Genomic DNA, 16,984 nt, shown 5'->3' on the forward strand with positions numbered 1-16,984 from the left:
TAGCCCTTTGTATTTTGTACGTTGTGACGAATCAAGAGGTGTTCTTTGAAGCGAAGAGAAGACCATCTCTGACGCTTGTATAAACTATAGATATTCTGGCAGTCTCCCTCAGCCTTGACTCTCTCATTAACTCACACCGTCTTCAAGCATGATGTAAACAAATTGGTTACATCTTTCAAGTCATTACCGTACACACCCCCTCCAAACGCACATACATACACGCACTCGCACACGCGCGCACACACACACAGGGAACACGAGGTGGAACAGGACCACATGTGAGAGGCGTGTGTGTGTGTGTATGTGTGTGTGTGTGGTATATAAGAGGGAAGGTCGGGACGAGGAGCACCACAGACCACCACCATCATGGCTGCCAGCGTCCTGGTGAAGACCTGCCTGCTGGGGGCCCTCGCCCTCCTCTCCACAGGTACGCACTCCAACTCTCACACTCAAGTGTTTGATTACCAATTAGTGTACTTCAAAAAGAAGACTGTGTAAGCCAGCTTTCAAGATAGTCCAACACAAAAATAATAAAAAAACACTGAAATAACTTTATAATTCTTAATGATAATGTCTTATCACAAACACAGTAACATAGGACAAACCAACAAACACACTTATGTATTTTATGTAAAGATTTTGAATTACATCAGTCTTTTGCACTCTCCTGAGTGTATTATCGAGGTCTGAGTATATAGTTTGGATAAGACTTACATCACAACGACTAATACCAAGTCTCGTCCAAACCATATACTCAGACCCCTAATAATGCAATGTGAAGAATACAAAAGACTTGCTGTAATTCCAATCTTTACATAAAATACATCAATAAATAAGCGTGGATTGTTTATCCTTCATGAGTCTAGTTGTCATAATCACCGTTACGGCTGTTGCTACTGGTCCGTGAATGTTGCTACTGGACCGTGAATGTTGCTACTGGTCCGTGAATGTTGCTACTGGTCCGTGAATGTTGCTACTGGTCCGTGAATGTTGCTACTGGTCCGTGAATGTTGCTACTGCTCCGTGAATATTGCTACTGGTTTGTGAATGTTGTTACTAGGTCCGTGAGTATTGTTTCTGGTCCCTATATGTTGTTCCTAGAGTAATTAACATGGTTAAGGTTAGATAATTCAGACATTATCACTTCTTAACACTATTGGTCACAACCTTCCTACCACCTCCTTACAACCTCTTCACAACCTTCCCACCACCTCCTTACAACCTCTTCACAACCTTCCCACCACCTCCTTACAACCTCTTCACAACCTTCCCACCACTTCCTTACAACCTCTTCACAACCTTCCCACCACCTCCTTACAACCTCTTCACAACCTTCCCACCACCTCCTTACAACTTCTTCACAACCTTCCCACCACCTCCTTACTAATTTTCTCCGTATCCACAGAGGTCGTAGCTGACACAAACCCATGTGCTGCGACCGGCATGACACCCTATGACTACAGCCAGGTGAGTGTCACTCCCTGACACATGACACTTGTGTGACTCTTAAGCCCAATTGGGTTCTCGGTTACTATATTTAGTTATATGAAACCATCTATAATTAAAAACAAAATTTAAAAATGATAATGTTCATTGTCAAAGTATTTACGGGACACTCACTTTGGTCAGTCATTCGTTAACGATTTTTATAGAGTGGTAATTAAATTATTTTAGTTTCCCTGTCGAGGGTGGTTTGTTAAATCATAGAATCATATTGTAGTAGAGTTGAAATAAGATAATCGGAAGGTATTCGATTTGGTTTTAAGAATAAATTTTTGCACACAAGATCATCAGTCATGCATCTGCTTGAATGGGACTATCACACACCTCGTAGGGTGTGTGAACACCTCGTAGGGTGTGTCAACACCTCGTAGGGTGTGTCAACACCTCGTAGGGTGTGTCAACACCTCGTAGGGTGTGTGAACACCTCGTAGGGTGTGTGAACACCTCGTAGGGTGTGTCAACACCTCGTAGGGTGTGTCAACACCTCGTAGGGTGTGTGAACACCTCGTAGGGTGTGTCAACACCTCGTAGGGTGTGTGAACACCTCGTAGGGTGTGTCAACACCTCATAGGGTGTGTCAACACCTCGTAGGGTGTGTCAACACCTCGTATGGTGTGTCAACACCTCGTAGGGTGTGTCAACACCTCGTAGGGTGTGTCAACACCTCGTAGGGTGTGTCAACACCTCGTAGGGTGTGTGAACACCTCGTAGGGTGTGTGAACACCTCGTAAGGTATATTAAACAAGGAATAGACATCCATCTAGATTTCTCTGTGCTGAGGACGTTCCTCAGAGTCATCCATACTTTGAGACGTTCATGTTAATGTGTCCAATCTTATTCCCCGCTCCGGCACGCGCTGGTGTATCATATCATCCCACACTTCATGCCTTGCCTCTTTGCTGCTTGCCTCCTCAACTCAGACCTCTACCTCCTTATACCCCTCAACTCAGACCTCTACCTCCTTATACCCCCTCAACTCTGACCTCTACCTCCTTACTCTCCTCAGCTACTGTACCTCCATCTTCTCCCTCCCCTCAGGCACTGTGCATGTCGTTCGTGTTCTACGAGGCGCAGCGGTCGGGTCCTCTGCCATCAAATAACCGCGTCCCTTGGCGCGGCGACTCAGCCCTGAATGACGGCTCTGATGTGGGCCACGACCTTGTTGGTGGCTACTATGACGGTAAGAGAGAGAGAGAGTGAGAGAGAGAGAGAGAGAGAGAGAGAGAGAGAGAGAGAGAGAGAGAGAGAGAGAGAGAGAGAGAGAGAGAGAGAGAGAGAGAGAGAGAGAGAGAGAAAGAGAGAGAGAGAGAGAGAGAGAGAGAGAGAGAGAGAGAGAGAGAGAGAGAGAGAGAGAGAGAGAGAGAGAGAGAGACCATGAATAGACATGTGTTAAACAACGTAGGTAATGCAGCCAAGAAACTGGCCAGAGGCACATCTCATACTTTCTCGACAGGAGGGGTTGCAAAATTATATTTGAAGCACAAGTTTGCTCCCATCTTGAGTATGCTACATTCTCCCAGATGGCCGGAAACATCTTTTATCTGATTTCCGAACAAGGTATATAGACCCATAAAAAGAAAATTCTTATCTAATTTTGACCTGTTCTTGCTGGACCTAACAGAACATCAAAGCCTTCAACACCAGTGAGATGTCGGTGGACTTTGTTATGTATAAGGCCGATAGGCAATTAGATGTTGGTCTCCACAACACAAGGCGCTCAGCCATCAACAGCTCAGCAGGCTGAGCCATTCCAAAGAATATCACTCACCAGCGATCATTCACGCCTCGGTTGACTCGCAACTGAAACATACTCCATCACCAAATAGATACTCGTGATTTCAAGTCAAGTCCAAATGAACTAAAGTTCAAGTCAAGTCCAAGTTCAAGTCAAATCCAAGTCAAGTCCAAGTGAACTCAAGCTCAAGACCCCCCGACCATATCTGTCCCCATTGTCGGGAATAGAAAGCCTGTTAGACTTATCCAGTCGTTCTCTACACCAATAACTTACCTTAATCAGAATACAGCACACAACAGTTGCTTAAATCTCGGGCAAGGAAACGAGCCTATTTTCCTGATTTTGATAATGGAGACAATGTCTCCGTGCTATGTTGTTATTGTGACTCTCTTAGGTACTTAAGTATCTAAACCTTCCCAATAATAAATGCACTACCAATTATGAATCAATTATTCGATTCGATTTGCTAAAATATATCAATTTCTACGACCAGTCATCTAATGGGCTTATGTGGGATATAAAGGTCTTGGCTTCCAGTGTTCTGTTGGGGATATCATAAGATAAACAAACCACGTCAGAAAATGTAGAAACGACGACGTTTCGGTCCCCCCTTGAACCATTATCAAGCCGGGTGATAGAAGAGAGAATATTTTTTTTTTTAGATTCAGCCACTCGGAACAAAAAGTTCCAAGTAGCACGGGCTTTGGTGAGCCCGTAGTGGGCTTAATCAGCACAGGATCGGGGCAAAAGAGAGGAAGGGACAGGCAAATAAGGTAAGAGAGTGAGGAACAAGTAAAAGGTAAGAATAAGATGAAAGATAAGAATAGGAAGAAGAGAAAGGTTTAGTGCCATTAAACCCCGGTCTTGATTTAACAGTGGCGTTTCCTCCTCCCACAGCCGGCGACCTGGTCAAGTTCGGCTTCCCTGCGGCCTTCACCGTCACCATGTTGTCCTGGGGCTACCTCGAGTTCACAAATGGCTACAATAGAGCGGGTAAGTTACTTCCCTCCACTCTCTATCTCCAGCTTGTTCTGCTTCTGATGTTGGTAACACAGTGGGTACTTGTTGGTAGCTCGCTTGACACACCAGGTTCTTGTTGGTAGCTCGCTTGATACACCAGGTTCTTGTTGGTAGCTCGCTTGATACACCAGGTTCTTGTTGGTAGCTCGCTTGATACACCAGGTTCTTGTTGGTAGCTCGCTTGATACGCCAGGTTCTTGTTGGTAGCTCGCTTGACACACCAGGTTCTTGTTGGTAGCTCGCTTGACACACCAGGTACTTGTTGGTAGCTCGCTTGACACATCAGGTTCTTGTTGGTAGCTCGCTTGACACACCAGGTACTTGTTGGTAGCTCGCTTGACACACCAGGTTCTTGTTGGTAGCTCGCTTGACACACCAGGTACTTGTTGGTAGCTCGCTTGACACACCAGGTTCTTGTTGGTAGCTCGCTTGACACACCAGGTACTTGTTGGTAGCTCGCTTGACACACCAGGTACTTGTTGGTAGCTCGCTTGACACACCAGGTTCTTGTTGGTAGCTCGCTTGACACACCAGGTTCTTCTTGGTAGCTCGCTTGACACACCAGGTACTTGTTTGTAGCTCGCTTGACACACCAGGTTCTTGTTGGTAGCTCGCTTGACACATCAGGTTCTTGTTGCCTATCACCACCCGTAGGTGACCGCACAATATATTGTTGTGCATTGTTTTCTCTTTGCCTCCTGTATTATTCCCTTCTTCTCCCCTGATTCTATTACTTATCCTCTCCTTCAACTTCTCGTACAACTGAGCGTGGGTTAGAAGTGCAATTAGCGAGATCATGGTTAGAAGTGCAATTAGCGAGATCATGGTTAGAAGTGCAATTAGCGAGATCCCTGCATGCTTCCAGTCACTACCATTGTCATAAGATACATTACAAAATGCCTTCCTGTTAACTACTGCTGAAATACTCCTAGCGAATGAATATTTTATGTGCCTCTTTGTCATTGTACTGAAATATAAGTAGACTATGATGCCAATAAATTTTTGAATTCATATGTGATAAAAATGGAGCAGAAAGCAGGAGAGTTAGAACAAATATGAGTCATTGTCAGTGAGTGAATGAGGCAAAGGTCTTTCTCACTGAATCATTTACTCAGCCATCACTCAGTAATACTCATGCCACTCTTGCCCCCCACGCACACAGGCCAGGCTGAGTACTTGAGGGCAACGATCAAGTGGGCTACAGACTACTCCATCAAGTGTCACACAAACTACGACGAGTACTATGGCCAGGTGAGTGGTGGCACTCTGTGAGTGGCGAGTGGTTAGGCAGTGATAGTACTGTGGTTAGTGAGTACCTTCACGTAGTTAGTACGCTGCAGTAATGTGGTTAGCGAGTAATATGTTTAATTATTACTGTGAAACTGATAATGTCTTCTATTTTTTGTCAACTTATTGCCAAAGTCAATTCTAATTATTAGTAAATAACAAAGACTTGTAACAAACAACATTGTCCGCTAGGTCAGTGGTCTAGAAATTTGTGTTATCCAAAACCCTCTGGCAAATAACAGCTTCTCTCACCCCCCCCAGAGATACAGTGGCTCGATTGGTCCCCGCCAAGCATATATATAGAATATCTGCGTTAACTTTTCAGGTCGGGAATGGTCACATTGACCACGCTCTGTGGGGCGCCCCGGAGTACATGACCATGGAGCGACCTTCCTACAAGATCGACGAACAGAACCCAGGTTAGACAGATCCTCTCATATCCCCCTGTTTAATATCCCTAGAACTTCCCCCTACTCTAACCTTCTTTCTTCCTACAATAAAATCGATAAGTATAGCAGTTTTTTGTTTTTAAATCAGCGTCATGTATTGTTCAAGCGACCATAAGCTTTCTGTAACAAACAGCTTAGTTTAGATCTAATAGTTTGTTGTTGTTTTAATTTCATTGTTATGCTTCGTAGCTCTTTGTAATTTGAGGATGATTTGTGAGCTGAGAGATGTTAATTAGAGGTGTTCTTCCCGTCCTCAGGCACTGACCTGGCTGCTGAGGTTGCTGCCTCCTACGCCGCCGCCTCCTTGGTCTTCAAGGTGAGGGTTACCTTGGTCTTCACTTGTCCTTATTGCAGTCCCTTCCTGTCGTCCCTTCCTGTCGTCCCTTCCTGTCGTCCCTTCCTGTCGTCCCTTCATGTCGTCCCTTCCTGTTGTTCCTTCCTGTCGTCCCTTCCTGTCGTCCCTACCTGTCGTTCCTTCCTGTCGTTCCTTCATGTCGTCCTTCCTGTTCCTCTGTCGTCCTTCCTGTCGTCCCTTCCTGTCGTTCCTTCCTGTCGTTCCTTCCTGTCGTCCCTTCCTGTCGTCCCTTCCTGTCGTCCCTTCCTGTCGTCCCTTCCTGTCGTCCCTTCCTGTCGTCCCTTCCTGTCGTCCCTTCCTGTCGTTCCTTCCCATTGTCATTCTAGTTGTCCCTTTCTGTTGTGCCTTCCCATTGTTGCTGCGTGTCGTTCCTTCCCGTTATTTCATCCCGTAATTACTTCTTGGTGTTCCTTCATGTTGTTCTTTACTAATGTCCTTTTCTGGTAGCCTTCGCTGGTGTTCCTTCTTGCAGTTTCGTCTAGTGTCTTGTCCTGTTGATCGTTCTTGTGTCATGTTCTCACCACTCTCCTCTCTCCTGCACTCACCAGGACGTGGACTCGGCCTACGCTAATCAGCTGCTCACCTTGGCCAGGGAATTATACGAGTTCGCCGACAAATTCCGACAGACCTACGACGTGTCCATTCCTGACGCCTACGACTGGTACCGGTACGTATCTGGGGGAAGAAGTGGGCACCGGTGGGAGGGAAAGGGGTGGGGGAGGAAAGGGTAGAAACACCAGTACCACACCACACTCATTCCGGTACCATACTCACTCTTAAGTAGCTGTTTCTCCTCAGCTCTTGGAGTGGCTACGGAGACGAGCTGGTCTGGGCTGGTCTGTGGATGTTCAAGGCTACGGGCGATAACAACTACCTCACACGGGCTAGGGGCCATTGGGCCGAGTTTAATTTCCAGTACTCCGCGGCCCTACCAGTTCTCCTGGGACGATAAGAAGGCCGGAGTCTATGTAAGTCTTGATGTTCTTTTTTTTTCTGGGGGGGGAAGGATATTTTTCATTATTTACATCATCTTTGAAAGCAAAGGTATTATTGGGGACATGTCTGGGGCGATAGATTCTCATGAGATAGATGATAACTGTATGAACTCATTGAAGGTATAATTCATAACAAAGTTAGTACATATATTGTATATTGTGATGAAATATAAACCGTTTGGTGTTCTAGACTAGGAGTTGAAACATTTCAACCAGTATTCTCTCTAGCCTCCACAGGCAAGACTCACTCACACTCATCAAGACACTTAGTCTGGGAACAATGAGTGACTCACACTCACCAAAACACTTGGGCTCCAGTAGCACAGCGGTCCCAGTGTGGACAGACTTTCTGCCACTGACAATTGGGAACCCAACATTGGGTCACTCTCTTATCAAGACAATCGGACATCACTAACACTTTGATCTCGACAGGCACTCTTCTGGCAGCTGGACGGCTCCCAGACCTACCTGGACCACCTCAACACCTACTTCAACTATCTGAAGTACACAGCCCCTTACACCCCAGAGGGCCTGGTCTTCCTTGACGAGTGGGGCCCCAACAGACACGCCGCTAACGTGGCCTTCCTCCACCTCTGGGTCAGTCGCTTCCTCTTCCCCGTCACGGTGGCAACAAAAGCATTAAACTATATAAATATAGTTCTAATTATTTCACTGTTGAACCGCTCAGGATATAATCAAAAGTCCTGCTTCATTTGGCCATCTTGCAAAATATTTAATATAACTCAAGATATGTAACTAGACGTTCTATTTTAAATTGTGTAGAATATGTTATGTAAATGTGATAGAATGAAAGTTTGTATAAAACGGCTTTGCCAGGAGAGGATGGGAGTGCAGACCTGTGGTTTAACTTCCAGGTGTGTAGACAAGACGTGGCAACACGGAGTTGAGGGTGTATGTGTAGGTGAGAGAATGGGGGATAGAGGAAAGATAGGAAGATAAGTTAATGAGAGTATGGGTGAGAGAAGAAAGGATTAACTTTATGGAATGGAGAATAAGAAATTAGTTCATCCATTGGGAACCTTTGCGTTCAAGCAGTGATCCTGTGTGTGTGGGATCAGTGAGAATCCATTCACATGTACCCTAATGTTAAAGTAGAGGAGGAGAGTCTGAAGGAAATCAGCTGTGTTAATCAGCTCTGGGGGTGCCTTCTTGCCTCACCAGTAGCCTAGGGTTGCTTCAAACAGCCCACGCGTGGCCACACAACAAGCCACTACCAACTACTTGCTGAATCCCTTAACCCAGTAAATTGCAAAATTCCAGTTATGTGCTTCCTTCTGGTGGAAGCGCCCCAGGTCAAGTGCACAAGTCCAGTGATGTTAGATGTTATCTTGAGGTTATCTTGAGATGATTTCGGGGCTTTTTAGTGTCCCCGCGGCCCGGTCCTCGACCAGGCCTCCACCCCCAGGAAGCAGCCCGTGACAGCTGACTAACACCCAGGTACCTATTTTACTGCTAGGTAACAGGGGCATAGGGTGAAAGAAACTCTGCCCATTGTTTCTCGCCGGCGCCTGGGATCGAACCCAAGACCACAGGATCACAAGTCCCGCGTGCTGTCCGCTCGGCCGACCGGCTCCCTTCAACTGTTCAATCAACTTCCAATGAACTTCGGTAATTCCCCAGTGCTAGAAAGGTATTGAAAGATATTTATTCTGGGGGGATGTAAAACTGTTCTAGAGAACAGTTTGAGGCTGTTCTTCCCCTTAATTTTGTTTTACTTTTTTGTATAGGCTGCCAAATACGGTGTTGATGCCGATGTAAACCGCCAGTGGGCCAGAGAACAGATGAACCAGCTGCTGGGCGCCAACTCCCGCTACCATACATCCTTTGTCGTTGGCTTCGGTCCTATTTACCCTCAGAGGCCCCACCACCGCGCTAGGTAAGGCCTATACAAACACTCACTCGCACACACAGGCAAGTTCTGTTGCAGACACGCTGATATATGAACTCATAACGAGCGTAAGTATGAACACAGACGCTTCCAAACATGAGACAGGTGTTATGTGAGATCTTATGTGTGTGTCTGTCTTCCTCAGCTCGTGTCCGGATCCCCCGGAGGTGTGCGATTACGGGTGGGCGTACTCCCAGACGGGTCCCAACCCCCACGTCCTGTACGGCGGCCTAGTCGGCGGTCCTGCAGCGGTCAGTCACATTTGGTTATCTAGGCAACCACTTACGAAACCTGTGCATCTTTCCTCCATCATGGTAGCTTTTTTGTTTACATTTATTCAACAGCTTGCAACTTCGAAACTTCACAACTCAAGGGTGTTGTTGTTATAAACAACCTCCAAGTACTTCCGGTACTCATAAACCATTTATTAAATGTAAACAAAGCCGCTATGATTGAGGAAAGATGTATAGGTTTCTTTAACGGTTCCGTAAATGTTTGATAAACCCCGGCTCTGGTCATTGGGGTACATTAAGATACGAGTAAACTTAAGTGAAGCTTCTTGCTATGGCCACTTAACTGACTCAGTTATAATATTTCACAGTTCATTAAGCTTTTGAATGAGAAATTGCTCCTCCATTCCCTTGCTTCACCCCTAGTATTGGCCTGTACTCGCTAGTTACTAGCGTGTACTCGCTAGTACTAGCGTGTACTCGCTAGTACTAGCATGTACTTGCTAGTACTAGCGTGTACTCGCTAGTACTAGCGTGTACTCGCTAGTACTAGCGTGTACTCGCTAGTACTAGCGTATACTAGCTGATAGAACTTCAAGTTCCAGACTGTTTTAGTATTCCCATTGTTACTGGTTGGCGTCCTTCATAATAAAATCATGAAATTCGTCCTACGACTCTACCCCAAGTTCCTTGCTTTCAACTGTGCCCTAAGCACCGACCTCCGGCTCTTCGTGTCACGAAGGCCAGCAGCTCAAGCCCATGCATGCCCTATCTTTGAAATAACAGTTTGTATATTAACATCTTATTCCATGGTCACAGTCTTAACTCAAGCCTTTCCTCTCTAAAGTAACTTCTCGCCACGTTAAAAGATTACCTAACTTTTGCTGCCAGTAAACTATGGGACTTCATCGATACATATTTGGCTTACGCCCCGTTCTCTTTCAACTGCAGAACGGAGACTACTTCGACGACCGGACGCTGTATGAGCAGAACGAGGTTGGTCTCGACTACAACGCCGCCTTCAGCGGTGCCCTTGCTGCCTTGGTTGAGATCAGTTAAGTCCGTGATGAACTGACCTGCTGGCTACTCCCATGAACTCTGCTGATGACTTCTGTCTTCTCTATTGGTTTCTTCAGATAACGAGGCAAACTAAGTGATTCTGTGCAATTGTTGAATCGCATACATTGTCTTCTCGCTTGAAATCAATAAACGATGCCTTCCAAATAATTTGTTTAATCTCCTTATTATCATCAACAATAATTACCTTATTGATTCGGTTCTAAATGTCTAGAAGAAGAAAAAAGGAACTTTCTGTATGTTCTTGAATTATCCCATTTAATTCTTCGAAATAATGGAGTTCGAGGACCTACAATAGTGTCCCTTGAGGCCCCACACTAGTGCTCTCTGAGGACCCTCACTAGTGCTCTCTGAGGACCCACACTAGTGTCCCCTGAGGACCCTCACTAGTGCTCTCTGAGGACCCTCACTAGTGCTCTCTGAGGACCCACACTAGTGTCCCCTGAGGACCCTCACTAGTGCTCTCTGAGGACCCTCACTAGCGCTCTCTGAGGACCCACACTAGTGCTCTCTGAGGACCCACACTAGTGTCCCCTGAGGACCCTCACTAGTGCTCTCTGAGGACCCTCACTAGTGCTCTCTGAGGACCCTCACTAGCGCTCTCTGAGGACCCACACTAGTGCTCTCTGAGGACCCACACTAGTGTCCCCTGAGGATCCCTCACTAGTGCTCTCTGAGGACCCTCACTAGTGCTCTCTGAGGACCCTCACTAGTGCTCTCTGAGGACCCATACTAGTGTCCCCTGAGGACCCTCACTAGTGCTCTCTGAGGACCCTCACTAGTGCTCTCTGAGGACCCTCACTAGTGCTCTCTGAGGACCCTCACTAGTGCTCTCTGAGGACCCTCACTAGTGCTCCTCTGAGGACCCTCACTAGTGCTCTCTGAGGACCCTCACTAGTGCTCTCTGAGGACCCTCACTAGCGCTCTCTGAGGACCCTCACTAGCGCTCTCTGAGGACCCACACTAGTGCTCTCTGAGGACCCACACTAGTGTCCCCTGAGGACCCTCACTAGTGCTCTCTGAGGACCCTCACTAGTGCTCTCTGAGGACCCTCACTAGTGCTCTCTGAGGACCCTCACTAGCGCTCTCTGAGGACCCACACTAGTGCTCTCTGGGGACCCACACTAGTGCTCTCTGAGGACCCTCACTAGTGCTCTCTGAGAACCCACACTAGTGCTCTCTGGGGACCCTCACTAGTGCTCTCTGGGGACCCTCACTAGTGCTCTCTGAGGACCCACACTAGTGCCCCATGAGGACCCACACTAGTGCCCCATGAGGACCCACACTAGTGCCCCATGAGTACCCACACTAGTGCCCCATGAGTACCCACACTAGTGCCCCTGAGGACCCACACTAGTGCCCCATGAGTACCCACACTAGTGCCCCCTGAGGACCCACACTAGTGCCCCATGAGTACCCACACTAGTGCCCCATGAGGACCCACACTAGTGCCCCATGAGGACCCACACTAGTGCCCCATGAGTACCCACACTAGTGCCCCTGAGGACCCACACTAGTGCCCCATGAGGACCCACACTAGTGCCCCCTGAGGACCCACACTAGTGCCCCCTGAGGACACACACTAGTGCCCCATGAGTACCCACACTAGTGCCCCTGAGGACCCACACTAGTGCCCCATGAGTACCCACACTAGTGCCCCCTGAGGACCCACACTAGTGCCCCATGAGTACCCACACTAGTGCCCCCTGAGTACCCACACTAGTGCCCCTGAGGACCCACACTAGTACCCCCTGAGGACCCACACTAGTGCCCCATGAGGACCCACACTAGTGCCCCCTGAGGACCCACACTAGTGCCCCCTGAGGACCCACACTAGTGCCCCATGAGTACCCACACTAGTGCCCCTGAGGACCCACACTAGTGCCCCATGAGTACCCACACTAGTGCCCCCTGAGGACCCACACTAGTGCCCCATGAGTACCCACACTAGTGCCCCATGAGTACCCACACTAGTGCCCCTGAGGACCCACACTAGTGCCCCCTGAGGACCCACAATAGTGGGTCAGGTATCCGCGTGATAACTAAACCTCTTCATTTCCCCTTATGGTCGGCATGATATCTATAAATGTGTGCTCACCTAGTTGTACTAACCTAGTTGTGCTGACAGGGGTTGAGTCTCGGCTGTTTGGTCCCGCCTCTCAACTGTCAATCAACTGGTGTACAGATTCCTGAGCCTATTGGGCTCTATCATATCTACATTAGAAACTGTGAATGGAGTCAGCCTCCACCACATCACTGCCTAATGCATTCCATTTGTTAACTACTCTGACACTAGAAAAGTTCTTTCTATTCCTATAGCTCATTTGGGTACAAATGTCCAGATATTTCCACCTGGGTCCGCTAGTGCGTGTGCCTCCTGTGGTATATATTCTGTCTTCATCTAACCTATAAATTTATATGAGTATCTTGTATATGGTGATCATGTCTCCCCTAACTCTACTGCCTTCCAGTGACGGTGACGTGAGATTTAGTTCCAGTAATCTCTCCGTGTAGTTCATTCCCCTCAGACATATATATATATATATATATATATATATATATATATATATATATATATATGTCGTACCTAGTAGCCAGAACGCACTTCTCAGCCTACTATGCAGGGCCCGATTTGCCTAATAAGCCAAGTTTTCCTGAATTATTATATTTTCTCAATTTTTTTTCTTATGAAATGATAAAGCTACCCATTTCATTATGTATGAGGTCAATTTTTTTTTTATTGGAGTTAAAATTAACGTAGATATATGACCGAACCTAACCAACCCTACCTAACCTAACCTAACCTATCTTTATTGGTTAGGTTAGGTTGGGTAACCGAAAAAGTTAGGTTAGGTTAGGTTAGGTAGGTTAGGTAGTCAAAAAAAACATTATTTCATGAAAACTTGGCTTATTAGGCAAATCGGGCCTTGCATAGTAGGCTGAGAAGTGCGTTCTGGCTACTAGGTACGACATATATATATATATATATATATATATATATATATATATATATATATATATATATATATATATATATATATATATATTTGGTCTGACATATGTGGTATATAAATTTCTGAATGAATCCTTACACAAGATTCTAAAGTGCGTTCTTATGTTGGCCAACCTGGCATATACCGCTGATGATATCCTTCAACCCGTTCTCGCAAATTTAATAAGTCAATATTGACTTATTAAATATGTGCATAGGTGACATACTTAACATAATAGATACCCTTAAAAAGATTCATAGAAAACACCGACCTTACCTAACCTACTTAGTATGTTAAGATAAGCATCTTATTGCTTCGTAATTACAATTATTACCTAACCTATAATAGGTATAGGTTAAGTAATAATTGTAATTACGAAGCAATAAGATGCTTATCTTAAGATACTAACAAGGTTAGGTAAGGTCGGCGTTTTCTATGAATCTTTTTAAGGGTATCTATTATGTTTAGTATATCACCTATGCACGTAGTTAATAAGTCAATATTGACTTTACGAATTTGCGAGAACGGGTTGTATCCTTCTGATGTGGGTTTCGATGGACAGGTCTGGCGTGATATCAACCCCCAAATCTTCCTCTCTCCCTAATTCTTGAAGGATTGTATCCCCTAAATGGGACATTTTATCTGGCCTCCAGATACCTACACCTATATTCATTACTTTAGGAGTTAAACTGTAATAGCCGTTTGTTGAACCATTCTTCCGGTTTGTCCAGGTCATCTAGTAACCTCATGCTCTCCTCCTTTGTATTAATCCTTCTCATAATTTTAGCATCATCAGCAAAGATTGAGAGGAATGATTCTATACCCTCTGGAAGACGTCTATACACAATTCCCCCCCCCCCGCCTGTGTTTGCGTGTTTGTGTGTGGTGTGTGTGTGTGTGTGTGTGTGTGTGTGTGTGTGTGTGTGTGTGTGTATGCAGCGGTGCGTATGTTGCAAAGAAGTGAACAGTGGGAAGATATCACCTGAATAGACTCTCCAACAACCTTCGTATTTGCCTCTCTTTACTGCAATCACTCCCACCACCTGAATTCAACACGTACACACACACACACACACACACACACACACACACACACACACACACACACACACACACACACACACACACAACACGCAACACACACACACACACACACAGGGAACACCAGGTGGAACAGATACACACGTGAGGGGGCGTGTGTGTGTGTGTGGTATATAAGAGGGAAGGTGAGGACGAGGAGCACCATAGACCACCACCATCATGGCTGCCGGCGTCCTGGTGAAGACCTGCCTGCTGGGGGCCCTCGCCCTCCTCTCCACAGGTACGCACTCCCACTCTCACACTCACACAGATACATGTTCTAGGAGAAGAGAAGTAGAGAAGACATGATCACGACATAACAACATTCTTATAATTGGTAAAGTTCACATAAACAGAGGGGATGCAACTGAAGAGAAAATCTCCACATGAGCGAGAGGTGCATATTACAATTTCACTGTGTCATGATAGTGGAGTAAACTTGGAAGTAAACTGGTGGAGGAGGTAGACTCCAGGACACGGGTGGAGGGACTCCGTACACAGAAGCATTAAGGAAGATACGACATAATCCACAAAGGATATCAGGAAACTATTATGTCTGCTGATTAAATGTTGAATGGCAGTGTCAAGAAGCTGGAACCCTGACCCCCCACAAGCACACTTAGGTGAGTTTAGATGTAAACACGCAAGCACAGGTCCTCGCGGCCGAGCGTACAGGTCTCGGTACTCGTAATCCAAAGGGCCGGGGTTTGAATCCATGCCGAGGCAGAAAGAAATAGGCAGAGTTTCTTTAACCTGATGCCTACGTTCATCTATCATAGAAAGGCAGGGCCCAGGAGCTAACAGCTCGAGCCTGCAGGGCCAAATAGTAAATACAAGTGTACACAACTAGGCGAGCACACACATTTCAGCGCTGTTATTAATTTGAATAATTTTAATGTTAGTTGTGTTCTTAATATAATAACATTTGGTATAAGTAGTAGCGTTAATATTACTTTTATACATCAGTAATTCTAGTTATTTATTTTGAAAACCAGTTCCTATTGTTTTTTTTTTTTATAATTTCTGCTATTAATATTTGTTGTCATAAAATTATTATTTTTATTATTAATATCAATGACGCATTAGGAAATCACAATTACGTGAAAGCGTGATATCCTTATGCGAAAATTCCTGGAGCACTCCAGGGATTCGAACCAGCGTTTTGGATCTTCCTTAAGAAACTGACAAGGTGAAGGTCTGGGTGGAGTTATCTGTGGCAGTAACCAGGGTGAGAGGAGAGAGCGGACGTCACCTGAGATGGGACTCAGACACCTGTTGCTACTGTTGCTGTTCTCACATAATCTCAACTGTGCACATATTTATAGCAGTTGTTTAGTTTAGATATCACGAGAGATAACCTTGGTTTTTAGAGACAAGGTCTTCGCTTATCTGTTCTTCTCCCCATGCGCTCTCGTGAGTTAACCATTCTTGTCCATTCACTATCTTCGTCACCATTTTCACCTCCCTCCATTATCTTTGTCGCCACCTTCACCTCCCTTTTTCACTATCTTCGTCACCATCCTTCATCTCTCTCTCCCTCACTATCTCAATCATCACCTCACCAATTACTCTCCTCGTCCACAGATACCGTCGTAGCTGACACGAACCCGTGTGCGGAAACAGGCATGACACCCTATGACTACAGCCAGGTGAGTGTCACTCTCTGACACATGACACACATGAAAGTTTCATTCATTTTAATGTTTAATTGACTCATCTCTCACACCTGACCTCACCATCTTTTCCTTCCTTTGCCCCCACTCTCTTAAGTTATCACCACCACCTGCACACTCACCTCAGTTACTGTACCTCCACCTCCTCACTCCCCTCAGCCGCTGTACCTCCACCTCCTCACTCTCCTCAGCCACTGTACCTCCACCTCCTCACTCCCCTCAGCCACTGTACGTCCACCTCCTCACTCTCCTCAGGCACTGTACCTCCACCTCCTCACTCCCCTCAGCCACTGTACGTCCACCTCCTCACTCTCCTCAGCCACTGTACCTCCACCTCCTCACTCCCCTCAGGCACTGTACCTCCACCTCCTCACTCCCCTCAGCTACTGTACCTCCACCTCCTCACTCCCCTCAGCCGCTGTACCTCCACCTCCTCACTCCCCTCAGGCACTGTACCTCCACCTCCTCACTCCCCTCAGGCACTGTGCATGTCGTTCGTGTTCTACGAGGCGCAGCGGTCGGGTCCTCTGCCGGACGACAACCGCGTCCCTTGGCGAGGCGACTCAGGCCCTGGACGACGGCTTCTGATGTGGGCCAAGACCTCACTGGTGGCTACTATGACGGTAAGGGAGAGAGAGAGAGAGAGAGAGAGAGAGAGAGAGAGAGAGAGAGAGAGAG

The 16,984-nt window shown here is 46.4% G+C and overlaps 2 protein-coding genes across 2 annotated transcripts in view; both read left to right on the forward strand.

The window, feature by feature from the left end:
* Positions 1–308: 308 nt before the first annotated feature.
* Positions 309–10,710, forward strand: LOC123759437 (endoglucanase E-4). Its single transcript, XM_045744513.2, is given in 14 exon segments — positions 309–427; positions 1,406–1,467; positions 2,542–2,683; positions 4,136–4,231; positions 5,421–5,509; positions 5,871–5,964; positions 6,252–6,310; positions 6,898–7,016; positions 7,148–7,277; positions 7,279–7,317; positions 7,777–7,941; positions 9,093–9,241; positions 9,399–9,504; positions 10,435–10,710. Coding segments are annotated over 14 exon segments (1,419 nt in total). The 5' UTR covers positions 309–366; the 3' UTR covers positions 10,543–10,710.
* A 4,017-nt stretch (positions 10,711–14,727) lies between these two features.
* LOC123759530 (uncharacterized) overlaps positions 14,728–16,984 on the forward strand; it is a 28,500-nt gene continuing 26,243 nt past the window's right edge. Inside the window, 4 exon segments of the mRNA XM_069334899.1 lie at positions 14,728–14,874; positions 16,218–16,282; positions 16,786–16,875; positions 16,878–16,929. Of these exon segments, the coding sequence (XP_069191000.1) occupies positions 14,814–14,874; positions 16,218–16,282; positions 16,786–16,875; positions 16,878–16,929 (268 nt within the window). The 5' untranslated portion in view covers positions 14,728–14,813.

Source organism: Procambarus clarkii, chromosome 32, assembly GCF_040958095.1.
Source record: "Procambarus clarkii isolate CNS0578487 chromosome 32, FALCON_Pclarkii_2.0, whole genome shotgun sequence".
NCBI classification, from domain to species: Eukaryota; Metazoa; Arthropoda; class Malacostraca; order Decapoda; family Cambaridae; genus Procambarus; species Procambarus clarkii.